This window comes from Lontra canadensis, unplaced genomic scaffold (assembly GCF_010015895.1).
Source record: "Lontra canadensis isolate GAN:19392208 unplaced genomic scaffold, GSC_riverotter_1.0 scaffold18, whole genome shotgun sequence".
In the NCBI taxonomy this organism is placed as follows: Eukaryota; Metazoa; Chordata; class Mammalia; order Carnivora; family Mustelidae; genus Lontra; species Lontra canadensis.
The window spans coordinates 12668031-12691565 of record NW_022631012.1 but is presented as its reverse complement, the minus strand read 5'-3'; the positions used below and the strand labels follow the sequence as shown (position 1 = coordinate 12691565).

The 23535-nt window shown below is 37.7% G+C and overlaps 1 protein-coding gene across 1 annotated transcript in view; it reads right to left on the bottom strand.

Moving 5' to 3' along the window:
- C2CD6 (C2 calcium dependent domain containing 6) overlaps positions 1-23535 on the bottom strand; it is a 143157-nt gene that overhangs the window by 72304 nt on the left and 47318 nt on the right. Inside the window, exons 5-10 of the mRNA XM_032860072.1 lie at positions 21394-21516; positions 15677-15721; positions 14711-14779; positions 12844-12923; positions 8285-8425; positions 89-194 (exon numbers count right to left, since the gene is read on the bottom strand). Coding sequence (XP_032715963.1) covers positions 89-194; positions 8285-8425; positions 12844-12923; positions 14711-14779; positions 15677-15721; positions 21394-21516 — 564 coding nt within the window. The remainder of the gene's footprint in view (positions 1-88; positions 195-8284; positions 8426-12843; positions 12924-14710; positions 14780-15676; positions 15722-21393; positions 21517-23535) is intronic.

Genomic DNA, 23535 nt, shown 5'->3' with positions numbered 1-23535 from the left:
GCAATATCTTATCGCTTTTAATTATCACAATCTTTTCCAAATAAAAAGTATTAGAAGTTATATGTAGAGAATGTATTATGTTAATTACCTTAAGTTCTTTATGGGCCATTTTTGGGTTAAGAACTCCTTCTAAATAGTTAGCTTTTTCTATCCATGTATTCAGATTTCTGTATTCTTTTTTCATTTTTTCCAGCCTAAAGAAATAAATCAGTTATACATTTAAAATGTGACAGAAGAACACATATGGTATGATTCACAAGAGAATACATACAGTATGATCCACTTACAAAATTTTTCTTAGAGAGGCAAACCAGCAATATTTTGTTTAAGGATACAGTGAAAGGAAAAGGAACAATTACAACAGAAGTCAGAGCTGTAGTTACCTAAGGATGGGTTGGGGAGAAGATGGAATCTCACGAGGGCATACAAAACACATTTTTACTATTGATGTTCTATTTCTTTTTTTTAAAGTTATTTAAATTCCAGTTAAGATACAGTGTAATAAGAGTTTCAGGTGTACAGTTTAGTGGTTCAACACTTCCATACAACACCCAGTGCTCATCGCAACAGGTGTGCTCCTTAATTCCCATCACCTATTTAACCCTCCCCCACCACCAGCTCCCTTCTTCTAACCATCAGTTTGTTCTTTATAGTTAAGAAGATGTTTCTTGTTTTGTCTCTCTTTATTCTTCCATGATCATTTCTTAAATTCCACATATGAGTAAGATCATATGGTATTTGTCTTTCTCTGACTGACTTATTTTGCTTACTCTAGCTCCATCCATGTTGTTGCAAATGGCAAGATTTCTTTATCCATTCATCAGTCAGTGGACTTTTGGGCTCTTTCCATAATTTCTATTGTTAATAATGCTGCTATAAACATTGAGGTGCATGTATCCCTTTGAATTAGTATTTTTGTAATCTTGGGTAAATACCTAGTAGTGCAACTGCTGGATCATAGTGTAGTTCTACTTTTAACTTTTTGAGGAAACTCCATACGGTTTTCCAAGATGGCTGTACCAGTTTGCATTCCCACCAACAGTGTAAGCTGTTAGTAAAGGGGAATAAATTCGCCTTTATTCCACATCCTTGCTAACACCTATTGTTTCTTGTGTTGTTAAATTTAGGCATTCTGACAAATGGAGGTGATATTTCGTTGTAGTTTTGATTTGTATTTCCCTGATGATGAGTGATGTTGAGCATTTTTTCATGTGTCTGTTAGCCATCTGTATGTCTTCTTTAGAAGAGTATCTAATTCATGTGTTCCGCCCATTTCCTAACTGGATTATTTGGTTTTGGGGTGTTGCATTTGATGAGTTCTTTATAGACTTTTGGATACTAACCCTTTATCAGATATATGTCCTTTGTAAATATCTTCTCCCATTCAGTACATGGCCTTGTAGTTTGGCTGTTTCCTTCGCTACACAGAAATTTTTTATTTTGATGAAGTCCCAATTGTTTATTTTTGCTTTTGTTTCCCTTGCATCAGGAGACATATCTAATAAGGAGGTGGTATGACCAATGTAAGAGGTTACTGCCTCTGTTCTCCTCTAGGATTTTTTTTTTTAATTTTTTTTTTTAAGATTTTATTTATTTGACAGAGAGAGAGAAAGAGAGAGAGATCACAAGTAGGCAGAGAGGCAGGGGGAAGCAGGCTCCCCGCTGAGCAGAGAGCCTGATGTGGGGCTTGATCCCAGGACCCTGAGACCATGACCTGAGTCGAAGGCAGTGGCTTAACCCACTGAGCCACCCAGGTGCCCCTCCTCTAGGATTTTTTTAATAGATTCCTGTCTTATATTTAGGTTTCTAAATGGTTTTAAATTTATTTTTGGGTACAGTTTTAAGAAAATGATCCCATTTCACTCTTTTGCATGTTGCTGTCCAATTTTCCCACTATTTGTTGAAGAGACTTTTTTTCCATTGGATATTCTTTTTTCCATTGGATATTCTTTCCTGCTTTGTTGAAGATTGACCATTTAATTGTAGGTTCATTTTTCCATTAATCTATGTATCTGTTTTTGTGCTAGTACCATACTGCCTTGATCACTACAACTTTATAAGATAACTTCAAGTCTAGAATTGTGATGCTTCCAGCTCTGCTTTTCTTTTTGAAGGTTGTTTTGGCTATTTGGGGTCTTTTGTGGTTCCTTACAAATTTGAGGATTGTTTGTTCTAGCTCTGTGAAAAATGCATTTAGTATTTTATAGAGATTGCATTAAATGTGTAGATTGCTTTGGGTAGCATAGATATTTTAACAATGTTCATTGTTCTGATCCATGAGCATGGAGTGTTTTTCCATTTCTTTGTTTCATCTTCATATTCTTTCATCGGTGTTTTATAGTTTTCAGAGTACAGGTTTTTTTTTTACCTCTTTGGTTAGGTTTATTCCTAAGTGTCTCATGGTTTCTGGTGCAATTATAAATGGGGTTGATTCCTTGATGTCTCTTTCTGCTGTTTCATTATTGATGTATGGAATGCAACAGATTTCTGTATATTGATTTTTGCATCCTGCAACTTTACTCAATTCATGTAGCAGTTCTAACAATTTTTGGTGGAATCTTTTGGATTTTCTATATAAAGTGTCATGTCATCTGCAACTAGTGATAGTTTAACTTCTTCCTTGCCAGTGTAGATGCCTTTTATTTATTTTCATTGTGTGACTGCTATAGCTAGGACTCCCAATATAGCGATATTGTATTTCTTTCATTTTTTTTTTTTTTAAGATTTTGTTGTTTGTTTGAGAAAGAGAGTATACAAGTGAGGGAAGGGGCAGAGGGAGAGAGGAAGGGAGAGAGAATCTCAAGCAGACTCCATGCTGAGCATGGAGCCCCTTGCAAAGCTCAATCTCACGACTTTAAAATGATGACTTGAGCCAAAACCAAGAGTCAGAAGCTTAACCAACCGAGCCACCCAAGTGCCCCAATGTTGTATTTCTTAACCTGAATCATAAATATCTAGGCATCGTCTTATTATGTTTATTTAAGCTATATATAGTTTTAGAAGTTATTTAATATATATATTGGTCTCATTATCTAAAGTTTTAATATATATATGTGTGTGTGTGTATATACATATATATATACACACACACAATAAATTATTCAATATATACATGATATTTTCTGCAACAGAACAAAAGAAAAAATAGGAATTTAGCTTCTAATCCAAGAAATTTCAAAAGGCTTTGGTCATCTTGGTTCTTTCCACAGTTTGGCAACTGTGGCCATTGCTGCTATGAACATTGGAGTACAGATAGCCCTTCTTTTCACTACCTCTGTATCTTTGGGGTAAATACCTAGTAGTGCAATTGCAGGGTCATAGGGAAACTCTATTTTTAATTTCTTAAGGAATCTCCACACTGTTTTCCAAAGTGGCTGCACCAACTTGCCTTCTCACCAACAGTTTAAGAGGGTTCCCCTTTCTCCACATCCTTTTCAACACACATTGTTTACTGTCTTGTTAATTTTGGCCATTCTAACTGATGTAAGGTGGTATCTCAATGTGGTTTTGATTTGAATCTCCCTGATGGCTAGTGATGACAAACATTTTTTCATGTGTCTGTTAGCCATTTGTATGTCTTTATTGGAGAAGTGTCTGTTCATGTCTTCTGCCCATTTTTTGACATGATTATCTGTTTTGTGTGTGTTGAGTTTGAGGAGTTCTTTATAGATCCTGGATATCAGCCCTTTTTCTGTATTGTCATTTGTGAATATCTTCTTCCATTCCATGGGTTGCCTCTTTGTTTTGTTGACTGTTTCCTTTGCTGTGCAGAAGCTTTTGATCTTGATGAAGTCCCAAAAATTCATTTTCGCTTTTGTTTCCTTTGCCTTTGGAGCCGTATCTTGAAAAGAGTTGCTGTGGCCGATGTCAAAGAGGTTACTGCCTATGTTTTCCTCTAGGATTCTGTTGGATTCCTGCCTCATATTGAGGTCTTTTATCCATTTTGAGTTTATCTTTGTGTATGGTATAAGAGAATAGTCGAGTTTCATTCTTCTACATAGCTGTCCAATTTTCCCAGCACAATTTATTGAAGAGATGGTCTTTTTTCCACTGTATATTTTTTCCTGCTTTGTCAAAGATTATTTGACCATAGATTTGAGGGTGCATATCTGGGCTCTCTACTCTATTCCACTGGTCTATGTGTCTGTTTTTGTGCCAGTACCATGATATCTTGGTGATCACAGCTTTGTAGTAAAGCTTGTAATCAGGCAACATGATGCCCCCAGTTTTGTTTTCTTTTTCAACATTTCCTTAGCAATTTGGGGTGTCTCCTGATTCCATACAAATTTTAGGATTGTTTGCTCCAGCTCTTTGAAAAATGCTGGTGGAATTTTGATCGGAATGGCATTAAAAGTATAGATTGCTCTAGGCCGTATAGACATTTTAACAGTGTTTATTTTTCTGATTCATTGGCATGGGATGGTCTTACATCTTTTTGTGTCTTCTTCAATTTCTTTCATGACTGTTCTGTAGTTCCTCGAGTACAGATCCTTTACCTCTTTGGTTAGGTTTATTCACAGGTATCTTATCGTTCTTGGTGCTATAGTAAATGGAATAGATTCTCTAATTTCCCTTTCTGTATTTTCATTGTTAGTGTATAAGAAAGCAACTGATTTCTGTACATTGATTTTGTATCCTGCCACATTACTGAATTGCTGAATGAGTTCTAGTAGTTTGGGGGTGGAATCTTTTGGGTTTTCCATATAAAGTATCATGTCATCTGCTAAGAGAGAGAGCTTGACTTCTTCATTGCCAATTTGAATACCTTTTATTTCTCTTTGTTGTCTGATTGCTGTTGCTGGGAATTCTAATACTAAGATGCCCTTCAACCTACGAATGGATAAGGAAGATGTGGTCCATATATACTACAGAGTATTATGCTTCCATCAGAAAGATGAATACCCAACTTTTGCATCAACATGGATGGGACTGGAAGAGATTATGCTGAGTGAAATAAGTCAAGCAGAGAGAGAGTCAATTATCATACGGTTTTGCTTATTTGTGGAGCATAAGGAATAACACAGAGGACATGGGGAGCTAGAGAGGAGAAGAGAGCTGGGGGAAATTGGAGGGGGAGATGAACCATGAGAGACTTTGGACTCTGAAAAACAATCTGAGGGTTTTGGAGGGGTGGGGGTGGGTTGGGTGAGCCTGGTGGTGGGTATTATGGAGGGTATGTATTGCATGGAGTACTGGGTGTGGTGCATAAACAATGAATTCTGGAACACTGAAAAGAAATTTAAAAAATAAATAAAAATTAAAAAAAAAAAGGCTTTGGTCATCTTAAGATGTAACCGACAAGAATTAAATAGAAAAGAGGGAATGTTTTCCAATTCATTTCATGAGGACATTACTACCTTGATGATAAACTCTAATAAGGACATTATAAAAATAATCCCATTCATTAACATAGATGCAAATGTTAAAAATATAATTTTAATACAAAAAATCCAGTAATATAGAAAAAAGATAATATATTATGAACAAATTAGATTTATTCCAGGTATACAAGGATATTTTGACATTAAAATTAGAAAACATAAATACAATTTAACTGATTAAAGGAGAAAAAACATTTGGCAAAAATCCAACATCCATTTGTGGTTTTAAAGAAACTTAGAAAACTGGAACAAAGTGGAATAATTTACTTGATGTGGTATAGCATATCTATATATAAAAAACCTATATAAGCAAATGCTCTTAACTATTAAATGTTAGAAGTGTAGCCTTTAAAGATCATGAACAAAAACAAGGATGTCCACCCTTGCCATTTACATGAGACATTGACTGGCATGGTCCCAGAAAATCCTAGAAAGCAAGTCATATTTTTAAACACTAAATGAAAACATTAATAGTGGGAGTTCTGTGAGGCTCAAGAGGCTTTCTAAACTATATCTCCTATTAAAAAATATCAGGAAAATTAATTCCATATAAAACTGAGTAAGATAAAACTATCAGCACCAAGTTCCAGAGTAGTTATAAGAAGAAGAGAATAAGGAGCAGAATAACAACTCTTGACTTTGAAAGCAGGCAAGAAAAATACATGTAGAGTCAGTGAACACAATGGCAAGATGACTCACTGGGACCCATTTTGCTAAGAAGAAGGGATCAGCTGGTGAAGCTACAGGAGAGAAATGAGAGCAGTAGCGGTCACTGTCACTATGAGCCATATAAGCAGAAGTTCTGCAGCTGGAGCCACTGTGTTTAAATGTGGAAGCAGTTATGAGGATCCGGTTGCATACTATTAGGCAAGACATTAAAGAAATTTGAAGTTTCTAACTCAAGATGGTAAGCAGGCTCCTGAACTCACCTCCTCCCAAGTATGCATGGTACCTACAGTTCTACAAAGAGCAATTCTCTCTGAAAGAAATCGAGAAATAGGCTGAGCAACTCCTATACATCATGCAAATGAGAAAATACACACATCAAAACAGCTGAGAAAGGATGAGGCACATATTAGAAACTCCATCGCTGGCACAGTGTCATACAAACGGGACAGAACTCTCAACTCCCAGCATCTCCCTGACGAGAAAAAGGGTTGGACAACACACATAGCACCCCACCTTTCAAGACTCCCATCTGAGGGACAGGCCCCCAAAACACCTATTTCTGTTAATACAGTTAACACAGTTGTGACCACAAGACCCATAAGGCTACAGAAAAAATAAAAAGTTTTTCATAGGTCTGCTATGATTTACCACGCTATCTGCTCAGCACTCGGCACAGAAGAAATTAGTGCAAAAATAAGTTCATCTCCCAGTTAGTCTCCAAAAAGGCCTACTGTATTTAAAAGCTACTATTTGGAGGTCAGGCTTCTAATTGAGTATGCATCCAGGGGTTGATTGCAACCCTTGTTAGAGACCTGTGGAAGCCCAGAGACACTATCTCCTCCTCTCTCTAGCCCAATCCAGATCATCAGTATCTCCCTGGAAGGAGCTTATACAGACATCTGGCACCCCAGACTTTGTGGCCATTGCCAAGGAGATGGGCCCCTAGATTGTTTGGCTATCATAACCAATGGGGCTTGGACTGGTGACAGTCCCACGGAACTTCAGCACACAAAGAAGCAGTTCTCAATGGGTGCAGGAATGACTTCCACCCTAGTGGCTACACCCTAAGGGAGCTGGGCACAAAGGGAGCAGGCAAGAAAGCCCTTCTCCTGGTTTCTCCAAGAAAGGGCTCTAGATACATACTTTCCCATGAGGTGACTTGAGGTTCAGCTTCCAGTCAGCCTGAATCTAGATGCGGAAATCTTCCTCTTTGGAATATTGACAAATTCTGACACACTCTCAACAACTGGAAGCCATTAAGAAAAAAAGGAAAGCTGCTTGGACAATCACAAAGGTTTGAGAGACAGCCAAAATCTTGGGCTGGTTTCCTTGATAAGTTTCCTTCTCATTTCCCACCATGAGACGACTTCATCTAGACTAGGAAAGGTGGCAGTTTCATCTAGTGCTCAGAAACCAACACAGAGAGTGAGGGTAAATGAAGAAAGAGAACAACGAGAACAGAACAGCAACATAAAACTCCAGAAACATTAAGTTCCAAACAAATAAATAAAACAAAACTCTAGAAACAGGCTGTAATGAAATATAATGAGGGGCACCTGGGTGTCTCAGTAGGTTAAGTGTCTGCCTTCGGCTCAGATCATGATCCTGGGGTCCTGGGATTAAGTCACGCATGGGGCTCCCTGCTCAATGGGGAGTCTGCTTCTCCCTCTCCCTCTGTCCCCACTCACTTATGTTCTCACTTACTCTGTTCTCTCTCTCTCTCTCAAATAAATAAATAATTTTCAAAAAAAGAATTCAAAATCATGGTCATAATGATGCTCATTTTTCAGGAGAAAAATTCATAAATGAAGTGAGAATTGCAACAAAGAGATATAAAATATAAAAAAGTAGCAAATAGAAATCACAGAGCTAAAGAACACAATAACTGGACTGAAAAATTCAATAGAGGGCTCAAGAGCACTAGATGATGTGGAAGAAAGTACTGGAAAACTCAAAGAGATGGCAAAGGAATTTATCCAATCAGAAGAACAAAAAGAAAAAAAAATGAAATAGAGTAAAGATAGCTTGAAGGACTCATAGGACACAACAAAGTGAACCACCATATGCATTACAGAGTCAATAAACATTGACTTTTCTAAACAAATACCTAAAGCCCATATGCCCCCCATGCAAAAAAATAATAATAATGTCCCACTAACACATAAATAAGATGAAGATTGTTTGGGTTGTGTTGGTATATATGTATGTATGCATGTATGTATGTATGTATTTACCTTTCCCGAGGTTGTTGCTGAAGTTTTTCAAGTCGCACTACAGACGACTGGTTGGGCACTACAGCTGGCGTCCCAACAGTAACATTCAGGTCTGGGGATAGGAATGCTGGATACTCTATCAGTTGTGGTGTAATAACATTTCTGCAAAATGTTTATAATGTTAAATATTGCAATTATACAAAACCACACTTCTAAAATCAGTGGTAGCTATCACTTTTGAATCATTCTCTCTTTTAGACTGTAAATTCACCTGTCTACCTTGAACCATCAAAGGGTAGAGCTAGGGAAGATGACAAAGGTCAGAAATCCTGACAGAAGTGCTCTTTTGAATACTCTTACTACTAAGATGAGCAGCAGGGATGAAAAAGGAGGTAAGGACCTGGAATTCTAAAGAGAAGTAGACAGTGTTTGAGCCCAGACCTCTCTGCCAATCTTTAGATACAAATCTCTATTTTATGGCCCAGTCAAGTTGACATGTGAAAGTAATCATCACAAGTCAACCCACCCCTTGCCAACCTGGCCCCCATAAGCATCTCTTTAAAACATATTTAATCTCCAAATGAGAACAATTAACAGGTCATAATTCCACCTAACATGATACAACTATCCTGCATACAACCAAAACCTCATTAGCCTCTTCCCTAGAAAAGACTATCAAGTCTTGGGACACTGAGAAAACAAAATAAAAAATGTTTTAAAAGTCTTTGGATGATGTTTACTCTTCTTAATATCCTGAAACTTAAAAAATAGTATGCTATAAGTTTAACAATACTTAAATATTACAATATAAAGTCAATAGACCTTATGTTACATGAGAAGGAGATATGAGATGGAAGAAGATACATTTATTATATAAATAATTTTTTTTCAGGTCACTTGGCAAATGGGCCAGAGTAGCACACCCAAATAAGGAATATGTTGTCTCCAAAATCCAAAAAGGCCCAACTGGTGTTGTGCCTCTGTTTTGGCTGTAGAAGGGACCAGATAGAACAACTTATCCTTCGCCTTAGCAGAATTATCTTGACAATCCCCATACCACTGAATCTTCAAAATTTCAATGAGGTAGAAGACCCCTGAATTTTTTTAGAATACTTTCCATCCTCTGACATGCAAATGTCCTATCAGACAGTCTAGATTAGTTACTATTTCCTGTTCACTAGGTCCCATAAGCATAATGGTCATCACTGTGACGGACCTGTGTAATATCTTGTATAAGGGAAAGGCAAGCAAGACTCCTGTAAACTGTGGGGCACCTGAGTGGCTCAGTCGGTTGGTTAAGCGTCCAGCTCTTGGTTTCAGCTCAGATCATGATCTCAGGCTTCTGGGATAGAGCCCTGTGTCAGGTTCCACGCTCAGTGTGGAGTTTGCTTGGGACTTTTTCTCTCCCTCTCCACTGCTCCTCTCCCTACTCATGCTCTCTCTTTAAAATGAATAAATCTTAAAAAAAAAAAAAAAGCTTCCTGTGAACTAAATGAATGACATAAGGCTGGAGAAGTTGATATACCTGAGATAAGACAGTAAAGGTGTATCACTCAGCCTTACCAGCTGAAAGAATCTACTTCTGGTTTTTATATGGGGAAAACGGCATTTGCCAGATCAACAGTTTTATACCACGTACCAGAAGATGTGTTAATTTGCTCAAGCAATGAAACCACATCTGGTACAGTGGCTACAATTGGAATCACTGCCTGGTTAAGCTTATGACAATCTACTATCACTCTCCAAGATCTGTCTTATGCACAGGCCAAAATAAGTAACATTTGGATCTTCTGGAACTGGTGTCAGTTTAGAGCCAGTGTCCAGTAGACTCTGAAAGGTCTGATTATTTCCTTTTCCCTAATGCATAGTTACCCTGGTAAAAGGCTCTCCTTCCCTTTTGGGAAAGCTTAGAGAAAGATTAACATTATAAACTTTTGTCAGCATACCAGCGTCTCTCTTTAAGGGGATGAAGCCTCCCCTACATTCAAAGGCTTTTGGGTGTGCAAACTGGCTCAAATCTGGGAATTGACTGAGGAGCTATGACTCTGTTTTTACGATCCAGGTCACACTTTTATTCACTTGACCTAGAACTTTTCTGCTTATACAGATTAAGAATTGGGGAGGCTGGGCGCCTGGGTGGCTCAGTGGGTTAAAGCCTCTGCCTTCAGCTCAGGTCATGATCCCGGGGTCCTCGGATCAGGCCCCGCATCGGGCTCTCTGCTAAGCAGGGAGCCTGCTTCCTCCTCTCTCTCTGCCTGCCTCTCTGCCTACTTGCGATCTCTGTCTGTCAAATAAATAAATAAAATCTTTAAAAAAAAAAGAATTGGGGAGGCTTTCTATATATTTTATTTCTAGGAACATCATGATCAACTAGCCAATGCTATAGGTCTGCATGAGTCAAACTATTCTGATTGCTGCTTTGACTTTACTGTCCACTACAGTAACCACACTCATCTTGCCTTAGGTGGTGGTGCCATCACTGGGCTCTGCCACTGCAGGACGCTACACTCCCATCGCATTTGGGTTTCTCAGGTCAGTGACTGCAGCTTCCACTCTAAGGTCTGCCTAACAGAGAAGATCACAGAGCTCTTCAAGGGTGGGGCTCCCCTTCAAATTTAGTTCTCACAGTCATGGTGAAAGGTCTATCTTCTGGAATCTCCCTGGATGAGTGAGTAGGTCTTAAAAACAAATCCTCACCAATATCACCATCTCTTTAACCCTTTGAATACATTCCTTCTACATTAAGCCAAGGCAGGCCTGGCATTTCCAATCCACCCAAGTGGGCATCTTTTGGTACATGTTTCTGCAACCAAACAACCAGATTGAGTCTTTTCTAACCCCATAATCTGTAACATTAAATGCAGAATCTCTGTTTAGTGAGCTCGTATCAATAAATTTGCTGTGACCCAACTTTATGTTCCTCCCATCATTACCCCACACCCTATGTGCCAGGGTTCCTTACGTTTACCTGCAGGAAGCTTCTTATCTCATTTGTGTTATAGTTTCTTTTCACAAGTTATCTTTGCACACTAAACCATGAGCTACCAGAGAGAGGGCAGGGACCAGGCCTCATTTATTTTAGTATTTGCAATGGCTTAGGGATATAGCAGACATTCAATGAATGTTTACTGAATCCATTGGTGGATAAAGAAATAATGATTGGGGCGCCTGGGTGGCTCAGTGGGTTAAGCTGCTGCCTTCAGCTCAGGTCATGATCTCAGGGTCCTGGGATGGAGTCCCGCATCAGGCTCTCTGCTCAGCAGGGAGCCTGCTTCCCTCTCTCTCTCTGCCTGCCTCTCTGCCTACTTGTGATCTCTCTCTGTCAAATAAATAAATAAAATCTTAAAAAAAAAGAAAATGATTGATAAACATAAAACATTCAAATTTTACTATTTCAACAAATGACCAATATCAAGTGGGCAAAATTTATTTTTAATGATAATACCCAGTATTGGTGAGACTATAGGACAATAAGCACTTCAGAATATACATTCCCATCCTATACCTAATTTCCTCAATCCCTTTTTTCCCATTTCTTAATCTGGGAAAGCACTATAGATTACACTCTTTTTTTTTTTTTTTCGCTCTAAGCATATGTTTTTATTTAAGGTTAAGACAAAAATATACACCAAAGAGGTCAGCAAAAAGGAACACTAATTCTGAAATACAAAAATACTTAAGGTTCATCTAAATCTCCCTCTTTTTTAATTTTTTATAAACATATATTTTTTTCCCCAGGGGTACAGGTCTGTGAATCGCCAGGTTTACACACTTCACAGCACTCACCATAGCACATACCCTCCCCAATGTCCATAACCCCACCCCCCCTCTCCCATAGATTACACTCTTTAATCTATTTTTACTGTTGAAATTTGAAGTCTGGTTGACAAATTTTAAGTTACTTTTGGTTTGCTAATGACTTTTTTAATAAAGATTTTTAATTTGACAGAGAGAGAGAGAGAGAGAGAGAGATCACAAGTAGGCAGAGTGATAGGCTGAGAGGGGGGAGCAGGCTCCCTGCTGAGCAGAGAGCCCTATGTGGGGCACGATCCTAGGCCCTAAGATCATGACCTGAGCCGAAGGCAGAGGCTTAACCGACTGAGCCACCCAGGTGCCCCACTAATGACATTTTTTGAACATAAACTTTTTGCTGAAGATTTGGAAAAAAAACAATTAGAATGCGTGGAATGGAGGTAACACTACTATATTGTAGAGGAAAACTGACAACTATTAGACACTTTGATCTTAGAAGTCCCTCACCTCTTTCTAGAAAAGGATATCTCACTGGCCAACTTTCCTTATCAGCCTAACCCCGTCTTCCCTCCTTCAGCCATGAAGCTGGCACTCTCTTCTCTTCTTTATCTTATCTCCAGAATTTCTCATGTCCTTTCGCCAGGGCTATACCCAGAAACCCAAAAATTTCTCCCACCTTATTAAGCATAACAATTCACTGCTCTGTTTTCCTTAGAGTCTAGCCCATTCTGGCTATGTCTTAAGACAACCAAAATGGTCCATAAAATGGATTAAGTGTTTTAAATGTCACATAATCCAATTGTGCAAATAAGACTTCAAACACTTACGTCACAGGATCTATTCTTCCTGGAGGTGGTGCGATATTCATAAACATGGATGGCTCGATAATTTTCTGAAGAGGTTTTAACTGAAGAAAATGGTAAGTGTGTTATAACACTGCTTAGTTACAATTATAGTTCACTCTAATACTATATCCTCCAGGACTACAAAATAGGCCTTAAGATGAAGAAAGAACCCTCTCTAATGATTGCATGGAGCACTGGGTGCGGTACAAAAACAATGAATACTGTTAAGTTGAAAATAAATAAAAAAAATGATTTAAAAAAATGAAGAACCAACATTTATTGTGCACTAGATATCTGTCAGGAACCTTTTATCTGTAATATTATTTTTAATTCTCTCAATAATCCTATGATGTAGATAACTGTGGCTATTTTACAGAAAATGCTGAGGATCAGTAATTTGTTCAAGGTTACCCAAAAGACATCAGAGCCAGGATTTGAATGCAGCTTTATCTGCTCCCACCCCCACCAAGGGTAGTACCCTTTTTACATTATCAAGACAGATGAGTAGGGGACTATATTACCAAAAAGTTTACAGATATAAAATCAAAATCAAGAACTTTTATTGTATTTCCTACTCTTTTCCACACAATATCTTGGTTCCTTGTTTTTGGTAGAATCTACCTCCATAAAACAATACTTTCCTAATTTATCTGAAAAGGAGACATCTCCCTAAGAAGGTGATTATTACATGTTTTACTTATATTTAGACACAAAACCTACCTCTGAAGTTGGTGCTTATAAACTATGTCACGAAAGGAACTACAGTTACAAGACCCTATAAGGCCCAATTCATACAAATATAAATAAAATAGGCAGAAGGAAAAGAAAGAAAAATCAAAGCAAAGAAGGAAAAAAGATGAAAAAAATTGTGCCTAGTGGCTTTCTTCTGTGTATTATTTCTAATTTGAAATGCATTAAAAATCATTATGATATACCATAGGCAAAATTTTAGAATAACATTTTACCAGGGCTGCTCAGTTAACATAACAGTAGGTTTAATAAAAGTAACGTACCACTCTGAATTCCTAATTAAAAGAACAACCAAGACTATAAAAAATTAGCAAAAGATGGAAAAGAAAGAGCATATGCAAAGTATAGGGGTCACAGTCCCTGTATAATAGCAGCACTAATGTGCTTGGATTTATAAATGCCCCAAAGTGGTGATAATACCTGGGAATATGAAGAGTTCTTTCAAACACCTGGTGAGAATATATGTTGGTACAACATTTCTAGAACAATTCTTTGACAAGGTCATTGTTTTTGGATAATAATTTCCATTCTAGGAATCTAGCTTAGGCACATAATAAAAGGACAGGACACAGCTTACTACACAAAAATTTTCACAGGAACACGGATATATGTAATAAATTTAAAGGCCCAGGACAAAGCAAGGAAGATAACTTCTTTGAACATATTACTCTCTTGATAAATCAAGGAGGCCTCAAGTAACACCGGATACTGAAATACCATGGGGGGGGGTAAGGAGCATATGGGATCAGAATAAAAAATGTCATGCAAATATAATCAATTACTCCATTTTTAATAAGCATTTTTATATATAAAAATCCACACTCCTTATATACTTAAAATAATTTTGTTTTCACACATGAAAACACAGACACACAAAAGCAAGTTTTCTGATAAATGCATTTTGAATTAAAGATTATTTTAAAATGTATATGCAAATAAAAAACAGTAGTTTCATTTTTCCTTACGATGGAGAAAATAGCATTCTTTGAAAATGTTCTTTTAAAAAATATATATTTTAAAAATTTTTATCAAACTGGAAAGCAAAGAGGCTCAGAAGAGGTTTGACTGCAGTGTTGTAGAATAAAAAAGAAGAACTAACCTGATGTGAAAATCCATAACCAAAGTTTCCATAGGAGAACATAAATTCCACCGCCACCTTGCAGATAGGCTAAACACACAGCACATTTTATTATTTTATCAGAAAGATATTTTAATGAAAATGGGGTAGCAAGTAATATTTCTATTTCACAAATCTATGTTAGAAAAACCAAAGTGTGAATCTCCTGGTTAAAAAAAAAATTCACACAAGGAAATACTAGAGAAGAATCTATAGCGTTCCTGAAGGGTTAAAAAACTTTATGTTATAGAATATATGATTATAATATAGAAATATCAGTTTATAATTAATAGGATCACCCTGAGATACATATACGTGTGTGTGTGTGTGTGTGTGTGTGTGTACACACATGCATATGCTTTTATTTACTCACACTTCCATTTACTTCCTACCTCCACTTCCATTTTCAGATGAAATTTTCATCTGGACAAGTGATTTCAAGTCTCTGAACCCCAGCTTGCTCAAATGTGAAATGAAAGACGGTGTCAGAGATTATGACCCCAAATGTTCATCATTCTCTGTTCTGGCTATTGGCAGCAGAGTTCTCTCTGAATAGATCAATTAATCAAAATAATAATTTTAAGTATTTAAAAAGAAATTCAAGTGAGAACTGTAAACAACTCTTTAAAATCTCCTCAAGGAGAAAATATTTCCTCAATTAAAGCTGCACAAAGAAGCAGATAGGGCATTTTGCTCCCTAATGCAATTATTTCAATTTTTCTGTTCATCATTTAGCAGTAAAGTAACATCATTAAAAAAAAAAAGGTGAAGATGAAGATTTTGTGAATATTGTTCTTTCTGTTTAATATATTTCCATTAATTCAAACAGTGATTGGTAGGGTAACGGAGCATAAAAACAGTACCAGGAGTTAAAACAGTATCAGAGTCAAGTTGTATGAAATGTTAAGTGTATGTACAAAACTTCGGAAATTTCAGTAAAGTTCTTACCATGTTTTTATGCAATATTTCAAATTCTTCAATAAAACACCCTTTCTGGAAAACAGAAAAAGGGAAAGAACAATAAAATCCTCAAATACAGAGTCACTCATGTAGCCATCTGTATATAATCTAAAACATTTCACAAATTTTGAAAAATCAGGTAATGATTTTTAATGCACATGTTAACTTAATAGCTAAAATACAACCATAACGAATGTTTGGAAGAAAATAAAAATTCTAGGCTGCGCCAAAACCAAATGCTAATATTTACATTTATGTTTTAGACAAAAACGTTCCTGCTAGTCATAGTTCCCCCTTATCTAAGTCTTAAGGGAAGTGCCATCCCTGCACTCCTTTGGTGGGTTTTTTTTTTTAACAAACATGTATGAATAACTGACTCGTGACAGAACCGAGGGCCTCTCTCATCCCTCGGGGACTGCTGGGATCTTTGTAGCCAGGTAAACCTTGGGTATCCTTGGTCCCCACCTCTGGTCATCTCTGCTATCCTATCAGTCCTCCCATCTAATCCACCATCCCACAGTTCCCTTTCTTCCCAGTGTTTTCCACTGCAATTCATGGACTCCCCATTCCATGGTTAACAAACAACCTTACGTCCTTGACTGCTCCACCCAACATGCCCTCTTTGCTTTACCTCAGACTTGGCTTCCACGAAGGATGGTGCTTCCCTCACAGACGCCTCAAGTGAAGGCCCACACTCCCCAAGGCCAAGAGATGGCATAGCATCCCCCATGCTCCCTTCTACTGCTTCCAGATCATACTAGTTCACACGGACATTAAGTCTTCCATTTTTAAGCTTCATGTTGTCTGCCATGTGTTTCTGACATTCTGGTCACTAATTCTCATTTAGTGAAAACCTCAACACCTGGCTCACACATCCTCTCCACCCCCAAAACCTAGCAATCTGCAGAACTTATTCATTTATAAAGATTTTATTTGTTTGAGAGAGAGAGAGAGAGCGCACATGCACGTGTCCATGCTCAAGAGAGAGCACAAACAAGGGGAGCTGCCGGCAAAGGGGAGAGGGAGAAGCAGGCTCCCCGCTGAACAGGGAGCCCCATTAGAGGCTCGATCCCAGGATCTTGGGACCATGACCTGAGCTGAAGGCAGACACTTAACTGACTGAGTCACCCACACGCCCCTGCAGAACCTATTTCACACCTGCCCTCTCAGTTCCTGGTGAAGCTATATAATGAAGGACATAACAGCTAGTCATGCAATAGCAGACATCACACAGAATTAGCGTATATGTTTTCTTCACATAAAATCAGAAGATTTCTCCAAAAATTCATAAATAACTGCAATAGATTTTCTTAACGATCCTGTCAATCTGCTCTTTATAGCTTCTTTCTCTTGACAGCGTCCCTTTTCCCAAAGTGGGAAGGCGGGCAATATCTCACTGTTTCAAGACTGCCTTTTTCTTCTCGTTCATAAACTGTGCCTCTGCTTCTGATCAGAGAGCTTGACCTATCGATGGATTCATCTCCTTCAGATGTACAGTAAACTTTTAATCATCCTTTCAACTGTGGTAAATGTCTTTGAGTTTTGTCTGTCGGTCTCACTGAGATCTGCCCAATTAAGTCTTCGTTGGAGCCAATTAAAATATTCATCCCGAATGTGCATTTCGTCTGAATCCACTGAGTTTTAGGCTTGCCTTCACTCAGCTCCTCTGGTGAGTTTCAGTGTGTGGCAATGAGCTATTTGGCAACCTGTCCTGATCTGGCTTTGCTCCGCCCAAAGCAAGTTACATGTCTAAGCCTAGTCCAAGAAGGGCAGGGGGGTGATGCTGTACTACTCAAAGGTACGGGTAGAGGGAGGTATGATTCTGTAGGAGGCACTACTCTAATAATATTCTACACCTTTGAATTTTCCCTTCTCAAATAATTACAGTGGCTACCAATCTTTCTAACTGTTGGATTTATCATTTAGTCCTAGGCTTATTTGGTAAGGATCATATAGCTAAAACAACAACCACAAGTAGTACTACAATTCATCCCCAAATTAATAATCATACTCCTGTTATAATCTATACATGAATATTATAAACTCCAATATACTTATATGCTTTAACTGGACACTAAGCCTTAACAATTAGCTAGTGTTTTCTGGTTTCTCCCAGAGCCTCAAAGAAATCCAAGACATTTCAGGGATAAGAAGAAATAGGGGATTCTTGGCACAAGCTACAGACCAATTATTTTTTACAGAGCTTTGCAAGAAAAAATTGTGATTTTTAAAAATTCATCTCAAGGTCTTCATCCTCTCCAATCAGGCCAATTATATTCAGAAAGTCACTGACACTAATTGGTAATCATAACACACTGTGTCCTCTTCATGTATACCCATGAAATAACTGTGCACTCAAATGGCTTTCCCATGCTTCCAAACACGATCTATACTTTGGGTCCAGTCATCAGGTCTTCCCAATTCATCTGAGTACTACATTTGACCAGTCTGCACAAGGAATTCTACCCTAGCTAGTAGTTCTAGAATTAAATATAATCTACTCTTGCATGTGATCCAAAGAGCAAATGATACAGCTCAAGCTTTTGAGACAAGACAGATGAGCATGAGTTTGTGGTCTAGAATCATTCTAGGTTATATTACTTTCCTTGACCTTTTACTGCCCTATGCGGTATGGTCTGTACAATAGCCTGTGTACCTTGCTGTCCCCAGGCAAACACTTCAAGAAAAGTAGAATCATTAATAAATTAAGAGGCCTTCATGAAAAGATGTTCAACATTATTGGCTATTAGGGAAGTACAAATTAATAGCACGATGAGATCTCACTACAAACCTATCCGAATGGCTAAAGTATAGAATGGTGGCAACACCAAATGCTGAAGAGGATGCTGGGACACTGGATCGGTCATGTCTGGGGAAGATGTGCAATGGCTTAGTCACTCTGGAAGACACTTCGGCATTTCCTTTAATAACTATACATGCAAATATCTTACAAACCAGAAATTTATCTGAGAAACAAACACTTGTACATGAATGCTGATAGCAACTTCAGTCAGAACAGCCCCAGACTGGAAACCCAGATGTTCTCCAATGGGCAGATGGTCAAACAAACTGGGGTACGTTCACACCCCGTGGTACTACTCAACAGCAAAAAAGAAATGAACTAGTGATATGCGCAACGACCTGAATGACTTCCTTGGAAATCATGCTGAGTGAGAAAAACATGAAAAGATTACATACTACATAATTCCCTTTATGTAACACCCTGGAAATGAGAGAATTACAGAAAGGAAGAACAGATTAGTGATTGCCAGGGGTTAAGGAGGGGCAGAGGCAGGAGCAAAGGAGATGCAGCTGTAAAAGGCAACAACATGAGAAATCCTGGTGGGGGTGGCACGTTCTGTATGTGTCTTGGTTGCGATACAGTACCTTAGTTTTGAAAGATGTTACCATCCAGGGAAACTGAGTAAAGAATGCAGAGGATCTCTCTGTATTATTTCTTTCAAGTGCATGTGAATCTACAATTATCTCAAAAGTTGTTTTGTTTTGTTTTTTAAGACCATGTGTCTATTTACAGTGGGCCAGATTTATCCATTGGACTTATACTCCATTAGGCTACTTTAAATAGAGTGGATACAAAGTAGATTCAAAAAATTTATTATTGGGACGACTGGGTGGCTCAGTGGGTTAAGCCTCTGCTTCGTCTCAGGTCATGATCTCAGGGTCCTGGGAAGGAGCCCCGCATTGGGCTCTCTGCTCAGCGGGGAGCCTGCTTCCCCCGTCTCTTTGCCTGCCTCTCTGCCTACTTGTGATCTCTCTCTCTGTGTGTCTAAATAAAATAAAATAAAACAAAACAAAACAAAAAGCAAAAAATAACCAAAAACATACTGAACTCCTTTTGATCAGCTTTGTACTTCTGGGATCAGAATTTTGACCAAAAGAGGGTAACCAAGAAATTCTAATAAGTAAAATGACACAGTTCTTTCAGTAGAAGCGCCTACAGGATGCTGATAGATACTACACACAGACAGCGTATCTTGAACACACCACAGCTAAAATCAGAAGACTTTTGGGGAAATTCATAAATAACCGAAGTTGCTTTCCCTGATGACTCTGTCCATTAAATAACAATGGGCTCTTTACCATATGAGGTAGAAGTTCAACAGAGACTCAGCAATTTATCACAATGTGAAGACTTTTTTGCAGAAATGCACTGGAAGGTGGGTTCAAGAAAATTCACAGCAACAATGAGCATAACAGTAAAACAAAACAAAACAAAAACAGAAACGATCCAAATAGCCATCGACAAATTTAAAATTTTATTTATTTATTTTAAAGAGAGCAAGTGAGCATGCAATCAGGGAGAGGGGCAGAGGGAGAAGGAGAATCTCAAACAGGCTCCCCACTGAGCACAAAGCCCAAGCTGGGGCTCAATCCCACGACCCTGAGATCATGACCTGAGCCGAAATCAAAAGCCAGACACTTATATGGTTGAGCAACCTAGGGGTTGCCCTGGGTCAGGGGCCCCGACCTTAACTTTTTAAAGAATCCAAGCTGGTATGTCCCATATTATGTATTTACCATGTACCATCATGGTATTAACTTTTTCCCTACCCCTAAGTTCCTATAAACTAGAAATTCTGACTGGTTAGATTTGGGGTGAACATTTTTGATGAGTACAATTCACAGGTAATGCTGTATACTTCATATCGTATGGCCACAGGAAGCATGTGATGTTAAGTTGCCTATAGTTACTTATGCTAAATTCAAGCTCTTGGTTCAAGTGGTCACCAAAACTTCTACTGTAGAGGCACCTTTTCCCCTTTGCAAAAATTAATATGTAGACTGTTACAGTGGTGTGAAAATATCTTGTTCCCCAATAACTTTTTACCGAATATTTTAAGTAGCATTGGTAAGTCTCAATTGAACTAATCATTATTCACTATAAAGAACTGCAAAAACGGTAAATCTGTAATTCTATCATTCTTTCCATACTGACACTCTTCTGTTTCTAAGCTTTTAAATCCCATTTTTCTTCCTCTGCCCTTTTTTTTCTTAAGATCACCAAGATTTATGGATTTTTCTTTATCCAGAATTTATAATGATGTCTTTGATGTTCAAATTATCCTGAAATTGGCCAACAGGAGCCCTTGAAGTCTCGCTCCTGTGTCCTTTGATAAAACTCCATTAGTCTTTGAAGGCCTCCTTGCTTTTGCATCCTAACAAATACTCCTGAAAATCCTTCAGATGGTTTAGATTGGTTCACTAATCAGTTCTCTTCCTTAGAGTCCAGGGCAGTATGACTGCTGGCAAGTGAAAGAGTAACCCTAGACAGGAGAAAGCAAGAGAGAAAGAACGACAAAATCTGTGTACAAACCTTGCCCCCAACTTTCGGTGACCCCTGAACAGCACAGGCCCAGGGCAGACGGCAAGCAGCCCAGCCAAGGAGAAAAACAACTGAAATCTGGGCAGTCAATTAAGAGACAGAGTTTGTGATTTGAGTCCTGTTTAGAAACACTCCAGAAAACATGACAGAACATGTGTATGTAGTCTCCTAGGTTGTACCATTGCCACACAATCAGTTTTTAAAAATATTAGGCTGTTCCAAGCCAACTCTTTTTTTTTTAATATAGCCAGAGAGAGACATATGAGTTTGAAAGTAGATAATAAACCAAAAGGAGTCCATCAGATACAGATAAATAATAACAATGTGATACCACGGTGAAAAAAACAACCTTGACACTTACCTGAATTACATCATAAAGGTGTACCTTAACACTCCCTAGTAAGAGAGGATATTTTTCTGTACTTCTATATTGCATTAGTTCCAAGTATATATTATTCCGCTCATCATCTTGACGCCTGGGAACCTTGATATAAGATGCATATGGAAAGAATTATCCCATTTTCAGTCTGAATTTCAGATATAATTTCTGAATAAGTACATCCATAAACTAGATTTTGTTATATACACATCTAATGGTTAGTTTTCATCTTTCAAGCTTCTAAAGTGATTGTCTGGTTTCTAAGTAACAAGCTTACATTAAGTGATATTTTAGTTTTAGATCCTATCAATTAACTGCTTATTGTGGAAGGAAAATATTAATTCTCAACACCCGTCCCCACAATTTTAACATTCTCTTCCTTTCGTTCCTCCAATGTTATATATAGATCATGCTTTTTTTTATTAGTTCAATACTTAGTGTTTTGTGTGTATGTAACTATTTTGCAGAGTTTAGCAATATAATTACAACTATATTTCTTTTTCTCTATCACTTCTTAATTTCCCTTAGAGTTAATAATGTGTTTTGCTTTTTTATATTTGTTTCCTTGTGCAGTTTTCTATGTACTTATTACTAAATTATTCCCAACCTTCCCTTGGAGTTCCATTAAAATTCTCCTCTTAATATGCTCAAACTAATAGCTCCTCTTAAAATAGGGGAAAAGATTTTGATTACACTAATAAGGATAAGCACCCTATTAATTTATACTATTTTCCAGGATTAATTTCAAGTGTTATTTAACTGGACATATACCCACAATATTCTTGAAAACCTGGCAAACTCAGGAAAACTATTTTCAAAGTAAAACAAAATAGTATAGATTGCCTTTAGCAAAGCTATGTCGGGTTTTTTTTAAACTATGCTTGAAGAACTATATTCTATACTCAAGACTAAAGCAAAATAAAGTTTTGAAGATTAAAACTGAAGGTTAAAAAATGTAGAGCACTGAGGAAATGTTTTAGGATTTCATTAAAATTTAACCAATATAATAAAACTATGAGAACTTACAACTGGACTCATCAATGAATCCTACAGCTACATGAAATAGTGTCGCTCACTTAAAGAAAACTCTGAGATACATTTAATATTCTAAGAAGCTTAGCTATAAAGAGACACAGACTCTTAGCACCGGAAGCTCTAGTGTGAGAGGAAGTTTAATAAAGTATAGTCGGAAGCCGGACTGACTCCATTCCCAGCTCCACCATTTACTAGTTCTAGGACCTTAAGAAAATTCTTTCCTCATTGGTAGAATGAGGATCATAATAAGAGAAAATATGTGTGTGTGTGTGTGTGTGTATATATATATACATATGTGTGTGTGTGTGTATATATATATATATATATATATATACATATATATATATGGGTTTGTTATAAAGACTAAATAAGCTATCCATGCAAAAATGATTAGACTTTATGTAAGAAGAAAGGAGAGAGGGAAATGAGGAGGAAATGAAAAAAAGAGAAAGGGTATGCTCTGGGCTGAACATGTGCATCCCCTCAAAATTTGTACACTGAAGCCGAAATCCCCAATGTGATGTTATTTGTAGGTGTGGTGTTGGGGAGGTAGTTAGGTCATGAGGGTAGAGCCCTCATGAGTTGGATTAGTGCCCTTACAAGAAGAGACACAAGAAAGATGATCTCTTTGCTCTCTTCAAAGAGATGGTCAGCAGGAATTCAGAAAGCAGGCTCTCACCAGACACCAGGTCTGCTAGCACCCTGATCCTGAACTTTCTAGCCTCCAGAAAGCTGAGAAATGAATGTTTGTTGTTTAAGCCACCCCATATCTACGGTCATTTGTTATAGCAGCCCAAGCTAAGACAGGTGGAAGAGGACAGAGGAAAGGAGAGCAAGATAGAGAAAAATGCATGTTTCATGAACACTCAGAACCACAGACAGTAAGATCTTAGGGAAGAAGAGCATCAGGATTATGCATTTTCTACTAAGTTGTTTATTTTAAAACAACAATATATCCCATAGTACAGAAATAGAACCCTGTAAAATATCAAAAAAGGCACTGCATTTATTTCTTTCCTACCCCTAAGAAAAGGATATAATTAGTGTAGGTTATCTGAAACTATAAAAATGCAATCTTATATCCAGAAT